Source organism: Macaca nemestrina, chromosome 11 (assembly GCF_043159975.1).
Source record: "Macaca nemestrina isolate mMacNem1 chromosome 11, mMacNem.hap1, whole genome shotgun sequence".
NCBI lineage: Eukaryota > Metazoa > Chordata > Mammalia > Primates > Cercopithecidae > Macaca > Macaca nemestrina.
In genome coordinates, this window is record NC_092135.1 from 89,286,971 (window position 1) to 89,304,366 (window position 17,396).

At 41.1% G+C, this 17,396-nt stretch overlaps 1 protein-coding gene across 5 annotated transcripts in view; it reads left to right on the plus strand.

The window, feature by feature from the left end:
• LOC105468200 (myosin IB) overlaps positions 1-17,396 on the plus strand; it is a 182,507-nt gene that overhangs the window by 31,474 nt on the left and 133,637 nt on the right. For all 5 annotated transcript variants that reach the window (XM_011718241.3, XM_024788621.2, XM_024788620.2 and 2 more), the window contains exon 2: positions 620-763. In XM_011718241.3, the coding sequence (XP_011716543.1) occupies positions 629-763 (135 nt within the window). In that variant the 5' untranslated portion in view covers positions 620-628. The remainder of the gene's footprint in view (positions 1-619; positions 764-17,396) is intronic.

Sequence of the window (17,396 nt, forward strand, 5' to 3'; positions counted from 1 at the left end):
GTTAGACGTGGTGATTGAGTTCTTTCACATCAAATGCAAAACATTTTTAAGTAACCATAGCAAGTTTCATAATCTCTGAGCTTCAATTTTCTTATGTTAAAGTGGGAATAACACTACCTACCTCATAGAGTTATTGTGAGGGTTAAATTAATGTAAAGTTCTTGGTATAGTGTCTGATATGTGGCAAATAGATAACAAATGTTAGCAACATCATTTTTTATCATCTTCGAGGAAGCAGGTTCATATAGTCTGACATTGGTACACAAGGGCTGAGGGAAAGTGGAGTTGGGATGTTTTTTTTCCCCCCCCCTGGAGTTTTGCGACTCTCTGCTGGGGAGAAGACCATGGCTTTCTAGTGGCTTTTTCTGTAGGTGGACTTTACTAGGGAGGATGGACTGGGAAGGAGGTTCATTTGTGGCAGCAGGCTGGCAAATGGGGCAGCAGCTGCCGCCAAGTCCGAGGCTCCTGAAGTAGTTCATAGGTAGGAGAAGTTATGACATTTTTTAAGGCTGGTGAGAGTCATTTGGAACTACCAGTGTTGGATTTCTGCAGTAGTGCCAAGAACCTATTTGAAATTATTTTGCTCATTTAAATTGACCCCTTTTCCTCTCTCTTACAGCTGGAGACCATGGCCAAAATGGAGGTGAAAACATCACTTCTGGACAATATGATTGGAGTTGGGGATATGGTTCTTTTAGAACCTCTCAATGAGGAGACCTTCATCAACAACCTCAAGAAGCGCTTTGACCACAGTGAAATATACGTAAGTACACATGAAGGTCATCTGTAGTGTTTAGACTTTGTATTTTGTGCCAGAGAGCTGTCTTTTCTTCCTCAGACTCTTCTTTCTTTTTTCTCTCTGTTTGAGTCCAGTGATACTTGCTTCTACCCTCATAAAGAGTTGAGTTTTTTCTGATTTGGCACATGATTAATGTGGATTAGACAAGTCAGTCTGCTTTCTATGATCAACTGTGTGCAATTATTGTAGTGGATGTTGGGGGCATTCTAAAGCAAGTAGAATACTGCCCTCTGAGGAATTTAGAAGGAATTTTGAAATCCATAGGCATCTTCTTGGATACCTTCATAAGATTAACAAAGTCTAATCAGGGAGAAGCTACTCATTGAAATGCAAGGCAGTAAACTGTCAAAAAAGACATAAACTTTCTCGACATCTGTAGTTAGTAGGGACAGGAGCAGGTTATCAGATAATAATATGTGCTTGGTCCCTGAAGATTTGGCTATAGTCATGTCCTGCTATACAAAAGTCTATTGCCATATACAAAAACAGAAGCATAAATATGTATATGCAATAATAGGAGAAAATTTCCTGTTGTAAAAAGTCTTTATAAAGGATTTCACAGGGTCAGGTTCTCTCTTTTTTTTTTTTTTTTTTTTTGAGACGGAGTCTCGCTCTGTCACCCAGGCTGGAGTGCAGTGGCCGGATCTCAGCTCATTGCAAGCTCTGCCTCCCAGGTTTACGCCATTCTCCTGCCTCAGCCTCCCGAGTAGCTGGGACTACAGGCGCCCGCCACCTCGCCTGGCTAGTTTTTTTTGTATTTTTAGTAGAGACGGGGTTTCACTGTGTTAGCCAGGATGGTCTCGATCTCCTGACCTCGTGATCCGCCCGTCTCAGCCTCCCAAAATGCTGGGATTACAGGCTTGAGCCACCGCGCCCGGCCCAGGTTCTCTAAAATATTTTTAAAACATGAATAAAAAATACATTTATTTGCAGCTTTTCTGGAGTTTACATAAAGCATCTGTAGAAGTAAAGATGTGCTGTTAATTAACCAAAGAAATGAGGCATTGATTCCCTGTACCTGCAGCTGAGAAGGAAACAGAATGTATTGGATGGGAGGAGTTTTAGTGGACTCTGCCTCACTTCCTGAGTTCCTTTCCTCCTTTTTAAAATGTGCATCTGTGCATGGAGAGGAACTGGGTTATTGGGCATGCTTAACATTTTCCTATCATTCTAGGGAGGAAGTATAAATAAATAAAAGAGATAATACAGTGATATAAGTAGGATCAGTTATAACTTTTGTGGAACTAATATGTTTTGTAAAATTATATGCAAATTATCAGCTATATTATTTCACGTCATAGATAGCTCTCTTTTCTAGATAGCCAACTCTATTCATATGTTGGAGCTGCGATACCAAAATACCATAAGGTGGGTGGCTTATAAACAACAGAAATGTGTTTCTCAACAGTTCTAGAGTCTGGGAAGTCCACGATGAAGGGGCTGGCACATTCAGTGTCTGGTGAGGGTCTGCTTTCCGGTTCATAGATGGTGCTTTCACACTGTGTCCTCACGTGTCGGAAGAGGAATACTCCTTCACGAGGGCACTAATCCCATTCACGAGAGCTCTTCCTTATGACCTAGTCACCTCTCAAAGCCCCACCTCCTAGAACATGACATTGGTGACTAGCTTTCAGTATAAAAACTTTAGGGAGATGGAAACATTGAGACCACAGCACCAACCATGTTTCAAGGATGATTTTGAGTAAGTTATTTATGAGAGAGTAGTCGTCATCTAGGAATTGACCTTTTCGTTCTTCTCAATTTGTATTGGTGGAGGTGGGGGAAGGTTGATGGTAATATGAGGCATGTGAATACTGCTTTTGGAGTCTTAATTTGATAACTGGATACTATACTGAAGTGTGTTTACAGTTCAGAGATGCGATTATTTAAAGTGCTGATCCAAATGGAAAAGGTATAAAACGCTGCTGCAGAGCAGGGGATGGCATTGTTTGGCTTGGCAGTGCCGCCTGGTGTCACCTTCCCTCCAAGTGTAGCAGTTCTGCTTTCAGGTGGGAAAGCTGGGGGTTCTGCAGCTTTAATTGAAAGTGTGGTCTGATATCAAATAAAAGACAGACTTTAAACATTGGTCTTTGAGATGGAGATAGGCAGAATCAATTATATTGTAACTAATGTTACCGATCATTTTTCTTTTTGGCTCTGAGAAGCACAATTCACTTTTAAATGGAGAGTAGAACATTACGTGCATTCAAATACCTGATTTGTTGTGGCCACTAAAAATAAAACAATCACCTTTTTAACAGAATGCCAAGTGTTAACATTCATGAGTCTTTAGCAGACGAAATGTCTGGATTTCAGCTCTATGTAATTTTATTTTCTAAACGCCCTTTCTGGTTATAAAACAAAAGCAGAAAATTGATTTCCGCTTCCAGATAGTCATATCAATTAATGTTTTTTGTGATAATTCAGGGCTACTGTTTCTATGAGATGTGTGCCTTTGTAATATGTATAGTATGATCCTTTTGTAAAAGATGTGTGTGGGGGTTTATGAATATATACATATGTTTGTGTGTATTTGTATGTACAGAGAGACAGGCGTGTTACCTTTGGGTACCATAGTGGGGTGGGTTGGGATAGGGCATGGGGACAGGGAAAGTTATTCTTTTAGACCTCTGTATTGTAGGACTTAAGTCAAGCATATATTGCTTTTGTAATTAAAAAAAAAAGCTGCATGATAAATTTGATTACCACGCTGTCCAGCCCCACATGCCATGTATCCTTCCCTGGGGAAATCTCTTTCTGGCTCTTATTCTGATAATACTCCTGCTTTGCTTTTGTTCATGGGTTGCTGCAAAATTGTCTAGCTTGGTGCCCAAGGCTAAGTTAATATGACATGTAACATTTTACTCTCTTGTACTTCTCTCTGTTTTTCAGTTCTTTCCAAGAAAATGAAGATGCAGTTTAAAAAAAAAAAGTCTTTTACGGTCTTATAGCTTCATTTTATATTATAAAAGTGGGTGACTGTCTAGGGATAATCCATCATGTGAGCATATTAAACAGTGTTGTATATTCAGAGCTATGTCTAATAAGGGGGCCAGTGAACAGAAAGACCCTTGCCCCAGACTTTTGAACTCTGAGTACACCCATAGCCTCAGCAATCTCCTATGTGAACCAGCTCTAAATCGGGGGGTTCAGTTCTAACATCCTGCCATCCATTTCCTCTTCCCCTCCCTCCCCCAACATATCTAGAAATGAAAAATAGTCTGTACCTTCCCAGAGCTCTCATGAGGGATTGCTTTGCCCCTGGGAATGAGTTATCGACTCTCTAAAACATCCACAACCCCTAGTGATCCTCTGGATCTGCAGCAGCTGACCCTGGAAGCAGACTATTGTCATCCTGTCGTAATAAACCTGAAGCTCTGGGTAGAACGAGGCATTCTGGAGTTAGTCGGAAATGTCAGGTTGTGTTAGAATGTGCTTTTTGCAAGTGGCCATCACACCCATATCTATTCACCTGAAAGTCCAGAAGTCATTTTGCTTTCAGAATTGGTTTGATTTAGTGACTCATTGGTATCACTAAGGACTTTGTGACTTACTGTCTGCTTTGCCTTCCTTGGCTGTTTCTTCGTTCTGAGGCTTCATAGTAGCAACTAGCTGCAGCGTTCCAGGCTTTGCATTCCCGCACGGTGCTGGCTAGAAGAGGCAGGGCTTCTCTTCTGGCATTCCAAGTCAGAGTCCTGAGATTTACCCTGGTTAAGCTGCCGGAGTCACACTCCCTCCTCAAACCATTGACTGTGGCCTGGCAATGGCATGACCTGAGCGACTTAAGAAAATGGTGTTTAAGATTGGAGTTGAACCAGGTTTTTCCAAAGTAGATAGGCTGTATGTGAGGGAGTGGGTTCCCATCCAAATGTATCTATACACACACTAAGAAGAGAAAAGGGAGGCCGGGTGCAGTGGCTCACGCCTGTAATCCCAGCACTTTGGCAGGCCGAGGCGGGCGGATCACAAGGTCAGGAGATCGAGACCACGGTGAAACCCCGTCTCTACTAAAAATACAAAAAATGAGCCGGGCGCGGTGGCGGGCGCCTGTAGTCCCAGCTACTCGGGAGGCTGAGGCAGGAGAATGGCGTGAACCCAGGAGGCGGAGCTTGCAGTGAGCCAGGATCGCGCCACTGCACTCCAGCTTGGGCTACCGAGCGAGACTCCGTCTCAAAAAAAAAAAAAAAAAAAGAAGAAGAGAAAAGGGGCAATGGATGCCGAGGAGTCCACTCACTGTGAACTCCTCACCGGTTTGGTAGGGAATTCTGTAATGAAGTGGCTTTTTTGATGTTGCTGTCATGTTAAAGGATGTGTCCATGGGAAGCGTTGGTCACTTGAGTTCTAGGTTTCAAGTGCACCCAATGGCTTGCTTCTCAGACTTTTCTACTGGTAAACTTCTAATGGCAGAGAAGAGTAAACAGCTTCCCCCAGGGACTCTGGAGCATGGTTTAAGTCTGTCTGCTTTAGGGAAGTTTTGCTGAAATCTTTACTTTCAAATGTAATTCAAAGCTTTATCCTGCTCTCTAGTGCAGATGGGTTGTTTTGAACTAATATACCCCTTGTAACCCTTCTTTGAGTAAGTTGCATGCTCCAGAAATATCTGTTCTTCACTTTGAGGTGGGTTGACACACTTGCTTAAATAGCACTGGATTGGTTCATAGCCATTTGTGGCCTGGTTGAGTCTCTAAATCTGGGACAGTGGCAGATAGTGACGCGGTCTTCGCAGTTAGGGCTTTGGGCTATTCAGTTGGAGATGGAGGAGGATCAGGTGAGACGAGATGGGGGAAATGCTGAAGTGATGGTGCAGCACACAGGGTCAGAGACTCTAGTTGCTTTTTATTCCTCCATCTTGGCGGAGTGAGGTTCAAGCTGGGCCCAGCAGCAGGACGTGCCATTTGGTCTGGCAGGCTCTGTGGGGTCAATGGCTGGGAAATGCTGGTCGTGACATTCCTGAGCACTGCTTTTCTGTTTGCTTTCTGTCCTTTGTCAGACCTTCTTCTGGGCTCCCCTCCGCTGCCCCCAGGCCAGATGGATGGTAGCAGGATTTCATGTGGACTTTTATTGTGATGTAGGAGATGGCAGAGCTGAGATCCGGCCAGACATGTTCTGTTTTTAGGGTGACTGGTCAGGACTGTGGTTCTATTCAGGAACAGGAAAGCTACAATTTAGGCAAGAACAAGGCCCAGTACAAATTTGGAAACCAGAGAACCAAGGTGTCTGTTCTCTGACGAGAAGTATATTTGGTGCTGACCTGTAAATTTAGTTTGTTTTCTATCTGAATTGCAAGGTTGGGGAATCATTAGATATAGGGACCTGAGTTAGTCTAATTTTTGGATCTTGTGTTAAACTAATTGTAGTTTAAGAGTGACTACTTTAAAAGTATAGGAAAAGTTGTCTTAAGTTTTAGAAGTTAATAATAGAATTAGGATTCCCAGAAGGATGAGATTAGATACTTTTATGAAAGATACTCAAGATATAAGTGCCATATATTTGATTTAAAATATTGTAAAGTTAATGAAAACAATACAGATTAACACATTTATTTGAAATTTCAAACCCACTTTTCATTTATACACATGAAAATTCCACCCTATGGGTATAATCTCTATTCCTGGGAATCTGGCATAGATGGAGTAGTAGTTTTCTCTTGCTACAAAACAAAGAGTGCAGACTTACCAACTTAGAATAACATACGTACATTATCTTGCTATTCCCGGGGTCAGGAGTTGGGGTCTGGCTTAGCTGAGTCCTCTATTCAGGATTTTCCCAGCTGTAGTCAAGGTTTCAGAAGGGCTGCAATCTTATCTGAGGCTTGAACCTTTTGCAGGCTCATGGTGGTGGTGGCGGAGAGCAGGACTGGAGTTCAGACAACCACCTGAGTGTTATTCCTGCTGCTCAGCCCTGTTCTCCAAGTTTTATTCCTTATAAAATTTTCCTTTAAAGGTTTTTTAAATTACAAAATAACAAATGCTTTTGGAAAAAAAAGTGTCAAATAGTACAGCCAGACATGTCATAAAAATGTAGTTTTCTTCCTTCAGTACCACAGGCCCATTCCCAGAGTGAACAGTAATTAATAGAATGATGTGTAATCTTCAAGATTATGTTGGGTGATTAAAAACTAATTTTCTTGTTCTAGGGTTGGAAGTAGGAGGAGGTTCTCTTTTATCTAGACGGGCAGACCTTTACCCAGGTAATCCAGACCCGACAGAGTTTACGTGGAACAAGAGCAATCTTTAATGCCACCTTTAATCCCACCTGGATGAGGTAGGGAAGGAAGGAGGAGGGATCCCAGCCCTGTTAACATGGAATGCCTAGACTTGGTTGTATGTGAGTGGTTTACCATCAGTAGTGCTCAGCTTACTCTTATTGCTGCCAGGGTAGACCATTAAGGTAAACATTGAGAACAAATTGTGTGTGCCTTCCAGAGTGTAGCTTTGGTGTTGGAAATGGAGGCACAGCTTTAGAAGCCTAGATAAAGCTGTTGAAAAACAGCAAATCATGAGGGTGAAGGGAAATGTGTCTAATTTCTGAGCACAGTCTATCTCTTGGACAGTCATTTTTGCTAATAACTTGCCAGCTTTAACTCATGCAAACTTTCCTACAACCTTTGGTGATCGGAAAATTTCTTCCTCTTAGAATTTTTTTTTTTTTTTTTTTTTATTATTATACTTTATGTTCTAGGGTACATGTGTACCACCTGCAGGTTTGTTACACATGTATACATGTGCCATGTTGGCATGCTGCACCCATTAACTCATCATTTACATTAGGTATATCTCCTAATGCTGTCCCTCCCCTCCACCACAACAGGCCCTGGTGTGTGATGTTCTACATTAGGTATATCTCCTAATGCTGTCCCTCCCCTCCACCACAACAGGCCCTGGTGTGTGATGTTCCCCTTCCTGTGTCCAAGTGATCTCATTGTTCAATTTCCACCTATGAGTGAGAACATGCGGTGTTTGGTTTTCTGTTCTTGCGATAGTTTGCTGAGAATGATGGTTTCCGGCTTCATCCATGTCCCTACAAAGGACATGAACTCATCCTTTTTTATGGCTGCATAGTATTCCATGGTGTATATGTGCCACATTTTCTTAATCCGGTCTATCATTGATGGGCATTTGAGTTGATTCCAAGTCTTTGCTGTTGTGATTAGTGCCTCAATAAACGTACGTGTGCATGTGTCTTTATAGCAGCATGATTTATAATCCTTTGGGTATATACCCAGTAATGGGATGGCTGGGTCAAATGGTCCTCTTAGAATTTTCAAAGTTGACACATAGTTGTTGTTTACCAAACTTAGAGAGTTTTTTCATCATGGAGGCACTGTATAGGACTTGAAATATTTGTATAATACTTACAGTGCATTAACTTAAATATTCTGGTTGAAGCTAAACCTAAGGTTTGATTTGTAAGAAATTAAAACCTGACGTCAGATCTTTTGGAAGCAGTATGGTGGCACTAAGAAGCAAAAACTTAATGTCTAGTCCTGGCCCTGCCACTTAGTGAGACCTGGGACAAGTTAACTCCTTGGAGACTGTTTTCTTATTGGTGGGTAAAATGATAAATGATAACAAAGGACATTTTTTATTTCCTTATTGATACCAGCTGCTGTTCTAAGCACTTTACATGTATTATTTAATTTTCACTAGAGTCCTATGTACTGTAGGTTTTTAAATTATCTTCATTTTACATATGAGGAAACTGAGGCTCATAAAGGCTAAGTAACTGTCCAAGGTCACATAGTGAGTAGGTGATGGAGCTGAAATTCACACCCAGGAAGTCCAGCTGCAGAGTCCATGCTCTTAATGGTAGTCCTGCTAACTTTCCATGGTTGCTGTGAGCATCAAAGGATACTACTGATACAGAAGCCCTTTCAATTTTCAAAATAATTGGGTATGATATTGAAGAATGTGTAGGTTTGGAACAAGGCAATCTGAAAATGACCTGGACAAATAATTGAAATGATAATCAGTATTCCTGCCATGTGTTGAGCTGCTCAACAGTGCAGTGACATGAACCAGCGTGACATGGAGCAAGGACATTCATTTCTAAAGTCAAAGGTGATCATTACATGGTGCTCTCAAGTCAAAGGAAAAGTGATAGCAGCCGTGACAATGATTTTTCCCCCACTGTGGAGGGTGGGAGAAGATACGGGGAGGAGATTATATTTCATCATGTTCACAGGATGGCAAGTAACTGACAGCTGCACATGGTCCTTCGCCTTTATGAGCACAAGAGAGAGGAGGAAGAGAAAGCAGTTCAGCAGAGAGGACACATGGCCAGTTAATTCTGTGGCCAGTTCAACTGTCCCCTCTACACATGCATCTGTGTCTGTTGTATATCCATAGTGCAGAAAAATTTTAATAATCCTAATTTCTAAAGAGAGGCTATTTTGTTGTTCAAATTCTGCTTTGGAAGGAGTGGAAGGTGAAATGACATGGCATACTGGGAAAGGTGTGAGCTTTTGGCTGACAGAGCTGTTTGAACCTTGGTGACTTACAGTCACTGTGACCACTGTAAGGAATAGAGGTTCTCTCACCCATAAATGGTCATCATGGTACTTATCTTGTTGAGTTGTGGTAGGGATTAAGGGACATCTTAGTCCAGTGCCTATCATGTGATGGAAGTGGAGTGCATGATAGGTGCCCCGACTGTCTGAAAAACTTGGAAATCAGAATCACTTTTCTTCAGGGTTTCAGACATTGATATATTCTTTTTTTTTTTTTTTTTTTGAGACAGAGTCTTGCTCTGTCCCCCAGGCTGGAGTGCAGTGGCACAATCTTGGCTCATTACAATCTCCGCTTGGCTCATTACAACCTCCGCCTCCTGGGTTCAAACAATTCTTCTGCCTCAGCCTTCTGAGTAGCTGGGATTACAGGCACATGCCACCACACCTGGTTGATTTTTTTGTACTTCTAGTACAAACAGTGTTTCACCATTTTGGCCAGCCTGGTCTTGTACTCCTGGCCTCAAGTGATCCGCCAGCCTCGGCCTCCCAAAGTGCTGGGATTGTAGGCGTGAGCCACCAAGCCTAGCCAAGACCCTGATATTTTCATTAGTTAGATTCTTTCTCTTCTCCCCTTCCCTGCCTACTTGTTTCCCTCTTTCTGTATTCCTTTCATAGCAGTTCCTGTGTTTCATAGCAGATTTCATTTTTGTTACATTACTACTTTCAGTTAACCATAGAAATATTATTTTAAAGATGTATTGCAAGTATTATCCCTTTAACACAGGACCATGCTGTATCTTAGTTAAGAGAGTTTTATAAAGTCTGGAGAATGGTATATATTTGGAAAATACTTGTCTCGTGATACAGTTTGTCTCAACGAAGATATGGCAGTATTGTATTATCCTGCTCTAAAATAAAGACTGCCTGAGGTGATATTTTTAGCCAGTATTTCAGCGTGGCATTGAACTCATATATAGTTCTTTAATTCATAGTCTGAAATGACTGGCTGCAGCCCAGGAACAAGAGTATAATATGATGGTAGTGTAGGCACGTCTTGGACTAGGCAGCAGAGACTGTGCCTGACAAACTTGCGGCCACCGTCGGCAGCCACGGTTTATGGGACGTCCTGGCCTCTGAATGAGTTCCTGACCCAAGGCCAGTGATTTAAGGCACAACTTAGACAAAAAGATGAGCAAGGCTAGATTCTTTCCTCAAACTTTGAATTGAGAAATACTGAAAAAAAAAAAAAAAAATCAATGGGATCTAGATGCTGGGGGTGACGAAGTCGAGAGGAGGACGTGATAGGCCACAGGCAAAACAGAACGTATTAATAAGAGGCTTTGAAGTGGACAGCTGATGGAGTAGAAAGTGAGGGAGGCAGCTCGCAGCAGGCATGAAAGAAACAAGGAGGGAAGCAGAGACATGGGCAGGGGCGAGGCTCGTTGATGCCAGAACTGGAGAGGAAATCTTCACAAACTTGGGTTGTGTTGGTTCATAGAGCTGTCCTGGACCCATAATCACCCTCGGGTCCCAGGTTTGTTATAGCTTGGAATAGTTGTCAGTGGTTCCTACGTGAGTTCATTAACACAGGAAATGGACCTAGATGCCAAGCAGCTGAAAGAGCCTGACCAAGTCACTGTTCCCTGTCCTGTTGTCATAGTCTTTGATGCAGAGCTTTGGGATGAAACTCTGCTTCTGCCACTGATTTAGAAACCTTGGGCAAGTTATTTAAAACCTTCTAATGTTTCCAGTTCTTTCCCCCTGTAAAATTAGGCTATTAGCATCAATTTTGTATATCTATTACATATGCATCACAAATACGTTTCTGAGGCTGGAGACATGAGATGCATATACTGAATTACATTTTTTAAAAAATATAAGGCCCAGATAGACACCTAAGTCTGTTTTTCACCTTATACTTGTAATTTTTACTTAGGCATTTTGCACAGTTTTGAACTATGTCTAAAAAACAACCAAAGCGTTTTGTAGACCATACTGTGTCTTTAAAAAAAAAAAAAGACCGAAGCCATCTGCAAGTAAACTTGGGAAATCTTACAGATGTCTAATTAAAAACACCATGGCATATGACATCTTAATGTCTTGTGATCAAATTCCCAGGGTCTGAGACCCAAGGAGGAAGTAGATTCCTCATATTGGAGTGAATAGCATGTTGTCATTTTTGAGGATTCCCACTGGTTTGTCTTGTATAGTCATTTTCTTAGTATCTTAGACTTTTAATATTAGTTCTATTAAGACATGCCTTATGTGCTCATCTGAAAACTCATCAATTTCCTGTATACAAAGACCATTTTGGGTTGGGCGCTGTGACTAACGCCTGTAATCCCAGCACTTTGTGAGTCTGAAGCGGGCCAGTTGCTTTAGTCGAGGAGTTTGAGACCAGCCTGGGCAACATGATGAAACCTCGTCTCTATCAAAAATACAAAACTTAGCCAGGAATGGTGGCGTGTACCTGTGTTCCCAGGTATTCAGGAGGCTGAGGTGGGAGGATGGCTTGAGCCTGGGAATCGGGGCTGCAGTGAGCCAGGATCACATCACTGCACTCCAACCTGGGTGACAGAGCTAGATCCTGTCTCAAAACACAAAGCAAAACAAAACAGACCATTTTATAAAAGTTTTCAAGATGCTGGTATGGTAGGACTCATTAATGAATTTAGCCATGATATTAACATATTTTATATAGACTTTCAAGTCCTGATTTGGCTCTTTACAGTAGCCAATAGATTCCAACAGAGCCCAGCTAAATTTATATAATTATAATAGGTAATATTTATGGAATGCTTGCTGTGTGTCAGGTTCTGTGTTTGGTGTTTTGACACACAACCTCATTTAATCCTCAGAATTAGATGAGGGAGGAGCTAGAATGCTGCTTCTTGTAAAGATGAGGAAACGCAGGCCAGGTGCGGTGGCTCACGCCTGCAATCCCAGCAATCTGAGAGGCCGCGGCAGGATGATCACCTGAGGTCAGGAGTTCAAGACTAGCCTGGCCAACATGGTGAAACCCCCTCTCTACTGAAAATACAAAAAAATTAGCTGGGCGTGGTGGCGGGCACCTGTAATCCCAGCTACTCGGGTGGCTGAGGTAGGAGAATTGCTTGAACCAGGGAGGCAGAGGTTGCAGTGAGCTGAGATCGCACCATTGCACTCAAGCCTTGGCAATAAGAGTGAAACTCTGTCTCAAAAAAAAAAAAGAGATGAGGAAACTGGGGACGTGGAAAAGTTAAATAATGTGCCCATGTTCACACAAAACTGAAGAATTTTGCCAGCTGATTTGGAGCCAAGGCTTACACAGTATTTCAAATACATTGAAGAATTATTATTATGATACGACCAAGGTGGAATCTGAGTAAAGAGCTTAAACACCATACTTAGGTCAGAATAATCTGCGTTCAAAATCCCATCAGTTTCATCATCTAAGCCCCTCACCCCTACTGACTTTTCACTTCAAAACTGCTTTTGGACTCAGAATCCTAATGTGAAGTTCAAAGCCCTCTACAGTCTTTTTTTTTCCTGGCTTGTCTTTAGTAAGAATTTTTTATTTCAGTCGTAATTACTCAGGGGATGTCTTTGTTTTAGGGAAGCTGTTCCATTCTCTGTCTTTGGTATGTGTTTGGGTAGGCCTTTGTGCCTCTCCCGTGTTTTAATCTGTATTGTAGCACGTGTCAGACTTCCCTTCCTTTTTAAGGCTGAACAATGTTCCATTGTATGTATCTACATTTTCTTTATCTATTCATCTGTTGCTGGACACTTGGGTTACTTCCCCCTCTTGGGTATGGTGAATAATGCTGCTACAGACATGGGTGTGCAGATACTTGTTTGAGTCCCTGGCAAATTATACTTAAAAATATATATATTTTGAAGAAGATAGCTTAGCTTAAAAAAGAAGAAGAAGAAAGAAAGGTGGTGGCTGGGTGGCATTCAGTTATCACCTGAAACCTAACATCTTATGTCACTCTTTGGGGGAACTTTACTTTGCCCAAATCATGCCCATCCTTTTAGACCGCTCAAGCTCTCTGTCTTCTCTGGAGCTCTCTTGGACCTCTACAGTTCATAGTGACCTTTCTTTATCTAACCCTGGAGTGCTCGTTAGACAGTAAGATAATCAGACTAATGGCTCATTTAGCCAGGAATCACATTCTGTTTCATCTGTTTTAATGTCTAGAATAGTTAACTCTTAAATTTTATGTTTTTATATCTAAAAGACTCACTTCCTAAGCTGTATTATAAACTCCCCAGGCACACAGACGGTGGGAACTTCAGTATCTTTCCTGCCATGCCCAACAGGATGTTTTGCATAAAGTTAGCCCTTAATAAATGTGTTGCTTGCGTGTAAAATGGTTTGTAGCCTAAACTCACTCTATCAGTCAGTGCGATTGTGCAGCCTTGTGATGGGTTATTCTTACCTGAATCCTGGCCCATCCTGGATTTGAACTATAGGTTGGTGCAAAAGCAATTGTGATTTTTGCGTTGAAAGTCTTGGCAAAAACTGCAATTACTTTTGCGCTAGCCCAATGCTTTAGAGGCAAAAGTAACATGACTTGGAGACTCTTGGAGATGCAGAAGATTCCTATACCTTCTTTAATATTTCTTTGATGTTATTTTAGACTAATTCATATTAAGATATTTAAATAAATATTGCCTTTACATCGCCACGTTCCTGATTTATTTCCCTGAAGCTAAAGAATGATTATGATTGAATCTTTTCTGGTGAGATCAAACATTTTCCCTGTAACTAGAAGATCTTTTCCATTCCTGTTTTGTTTATTTCTGGTGGTAGAAGGATTTCTTAGGTGGTAAAATGGGAGGCTTTTGCCTAACAGAAGAGTGCTTTATTACACAAAGGTTGATGATGCTTTGTATGGCATTGTGCAATGCAAGTTTCCTCCATTCTTGTGTGCTTTTTACCAAAGCTTCCCAGGCCTAACAGACGGCATGGATTGTATGCTCTGATGAAAAGAGAACAGATTCTTGTCTCCTTGTCTTGATTTCACTTCTGCTAGCTAATGTGGTGGTATCACTTAACTTCTTTGTGCTCTTTTGTTATGGACATTAAGATAGAGAATTTGTATCTATCTCTTGGGGATTTGGGAGTAGTTTAGTAGAAAGGTGTGTAAGTGTATATTCTGTGCCAGCTGTTCAATAGGTTGAGGATGAGTTTTTCAGGAACTCCAGAGACATGTAAACAAATAACTGAAATTCATCTTGAAGAAAATAAGGAAGCAGGTAGGTAGACAGATTGGGTGCCTAGTTAGAGCCCAGCGAACAGAAGGTTTAAAAATAGGTTTTGGGAGAATTTCATATTTCAAAAAAAGCATCAAAGTACACAATGGCAAAAATAGGTCATTATGGGATTTTCTTACATGTACTTTATGGTTAATTATAAATTTTAATATATGAGAAACAGAAACGTAAACTTTCAGGATTTAGGGCTTCTAAAGATCTCTATCTTACTCTGGGAAGAATTATGATAGAAGAAATATGAAAACTATTCTGACTTTTAAAAAAGTTTTATATACAGACTTGGAAATATTCTGACTGTTCTGTGTGTGTGTGCTAATGTTTCATTTATCTGCCTTTGTGAAGAAATGTTACACATTATTGAGACTCACAGAATATTAAAGCTGTGCTAAAATATTTAACTTTTGGGTTAGATATCGTTCTAAAGTATATTGCATGTATCCTTGTCATCAAAAACACAGTACACTCATTTTGGCTATTGATTATTACCCTGCATTCCCAATTAGTGCCATAATAAAGCAGTCAGGGCCAGCTAAGCCATGGGGCTGTTGGGTCTTACTCCAAATATTTTTATACTTTTGAATTATCTTCATCACTTCACTTATTTTCTTCTTTCTTTGTCCCTCACTACTCTACCTTTTCTATTAGTGGCCATTGTTTCTCTGCTTGCAGAGGGAGTCTTAACCTGGTATATCACATGTATGCAGACTTTGATGTGCATGTGTGTTTTTCCAAAGAGAAGAGTCATTGCTTCTGTTGGTATCTCAAAGGGGATCAACAACTAAAGAAAGGTTAAGGAGTGCTGTGTAGCACAGGTTTTTAAACTCTAAGTTTCATATCATTAATTGCTCATGAAAATCATTTAGTGGGTTAGGGCCAACAGTTTTTTTATTTTTTATTTATTTTTTATCTCTTTTTTGAGGCGGAGTCTCGCTCTGTCGCCCAGGCTGGAGTGCAGTGGCCGGATCTCAGCTCACTGCAAGCTCCGCCTCCCGGGTTTACACCATTCTCCTGCCTCAGCCTCCCGAGTAGCTGGGACTACAGGCGCTCGCCACTGCGCCCGGCTAGTTTTTTGTATTTTTTAGTAGAGACGGGGTTTCACCGGGTTAGCCAGGATGGTCTCGATCTCCTGACCTCGTGATCCACCCGTCTCGGCCTCCCGAAGTGCTGGGATTACAGGCTTGAGCCACCGGTTTTTTTAAAATTTTGTAAGAAATATTAGAATCGAACAAAAAATATGAATGTATCACATACAGTAAAGGGTACTTTTGGTTTTGTGAGGTTTTTATCTTGTTTATGTGTGTGCACATAGACATACATACACATACCTGGTTGTGACAAAAATTTTATTTCTTATAATGAGTTGTAATCAAACATTTCAAATATACACAGCTATAGTACGGCCCTTTTTGCCTCTTCCAATTTTCTGATGTTGCTGCAGTTTTTCTGTAATCTATTGAGACTATGCCAAGTTTATTAGAAACGTGGCTAAAATGAGAGTGAGACTAGAAGGAATTTTCTTTTGTTTCAGAATTAATTCCATAGGAGTATTTAAAGGGGAAGGTGAGGTAGAAGATGAGCCAGCAGCAGCACTAGCAGGTTATTGCAATTGAGAGTAAAACCTGGTCCTGTGAGTCTGGAAGGGAAGGGCTACAGACATTCGTTTTCAACCCTGGTTCCACATTAGTTTATGTTGGGTCTCTTTTAAAAAAGTACTGACCCCTGGCCCTTCCCTACATCATTGAAGTAGAATCTCTGAGGATTGGAATTCTGAAAGAACTTTCTTATAGAATAAAACACGTGGCCTTTAGGTTATATTTTGACCACTCAAAGGCTTTTCTTTTGGCTTCTGAACTGTGGTCTGGAGAGTGGAGGTGGCTAGATCGAATGTCCTCCAGAAAAGACCTCTGTTTTCATGGTGATTATGCTAGGAACACTCAAGTATTATTTGATTATTTATAAGACATCTGTTTTGGAATGCTAGAGATACTTGAAATAGGAAGGTCGAGATGGTTTTGACTTAAGAATGTTTGTGCATTCTTGATTCAGTGTCTGCCCTTGAGAAATGAAGTATAGCCTTGCTATCTGTATGTGCCAATTATAGAAAGGTAGAGCTTTTTTCTTCTCCCTTTTCCCTTTTCTCTTTCATTCTTGTTTGCTTCTCTTCCCTCCCATGTCTCTTTCCTTTCTTTTCCCTTCCTGGGTGTCAGAGGCTGGCCCCCTGAGCAGTGGCATGGAGGGAGCTTTCCATTGTCATGTTGGTGGTGGCGTGGACCTGAGGGCTTAGGGGAGCTGAGGTTCAGAAACGTGGAGGGGTGAGCCCAGAAATGGCTGGGCTGGTTACTTCATAATGAGTTGGTTTACCATCCTCTTTAGAGCGCGATGCAATAAGAAAATACCAACTGTAAATAGTATGCAATTGTTTGTTAAAAAAACAAGCATCTGATTCACAAGTCCAAATGTTAATTGATGTAAAAATGAACTGTCTGGTCACTATTGTTCTGATCCGTGAAAAGGAGATTTAATCTGGTGCTGTAGTCACCTGAATGTAGAATTGGTAGCTACCTAAAACTAGAGTAGAATTTTAAACCCCACCCAGCAATGAGCTGCCATCAGGAATGCCTTTCTGCGTCTCAGAGGAAGGAGAGTTGTGACTGTGAACATTTGAGTTATTCTACTGGGCCGTGTAGGAATATTTAAACTTTTGGCTAATGCACATAGAACTTCAAGGAAGAAATCCATAAACAGAAAGGTCATATATAGGACGAACCTGTTAGGAGTTCAAGGTTAGAGGATAAAGAGAATATCAGAACTGTATAAAGTGGAATGGAGAGAGAAAACATAGTTTCTTTTAGTGTTTGCTTATTTAGGTGAATAAAATTTGTCCTGCTT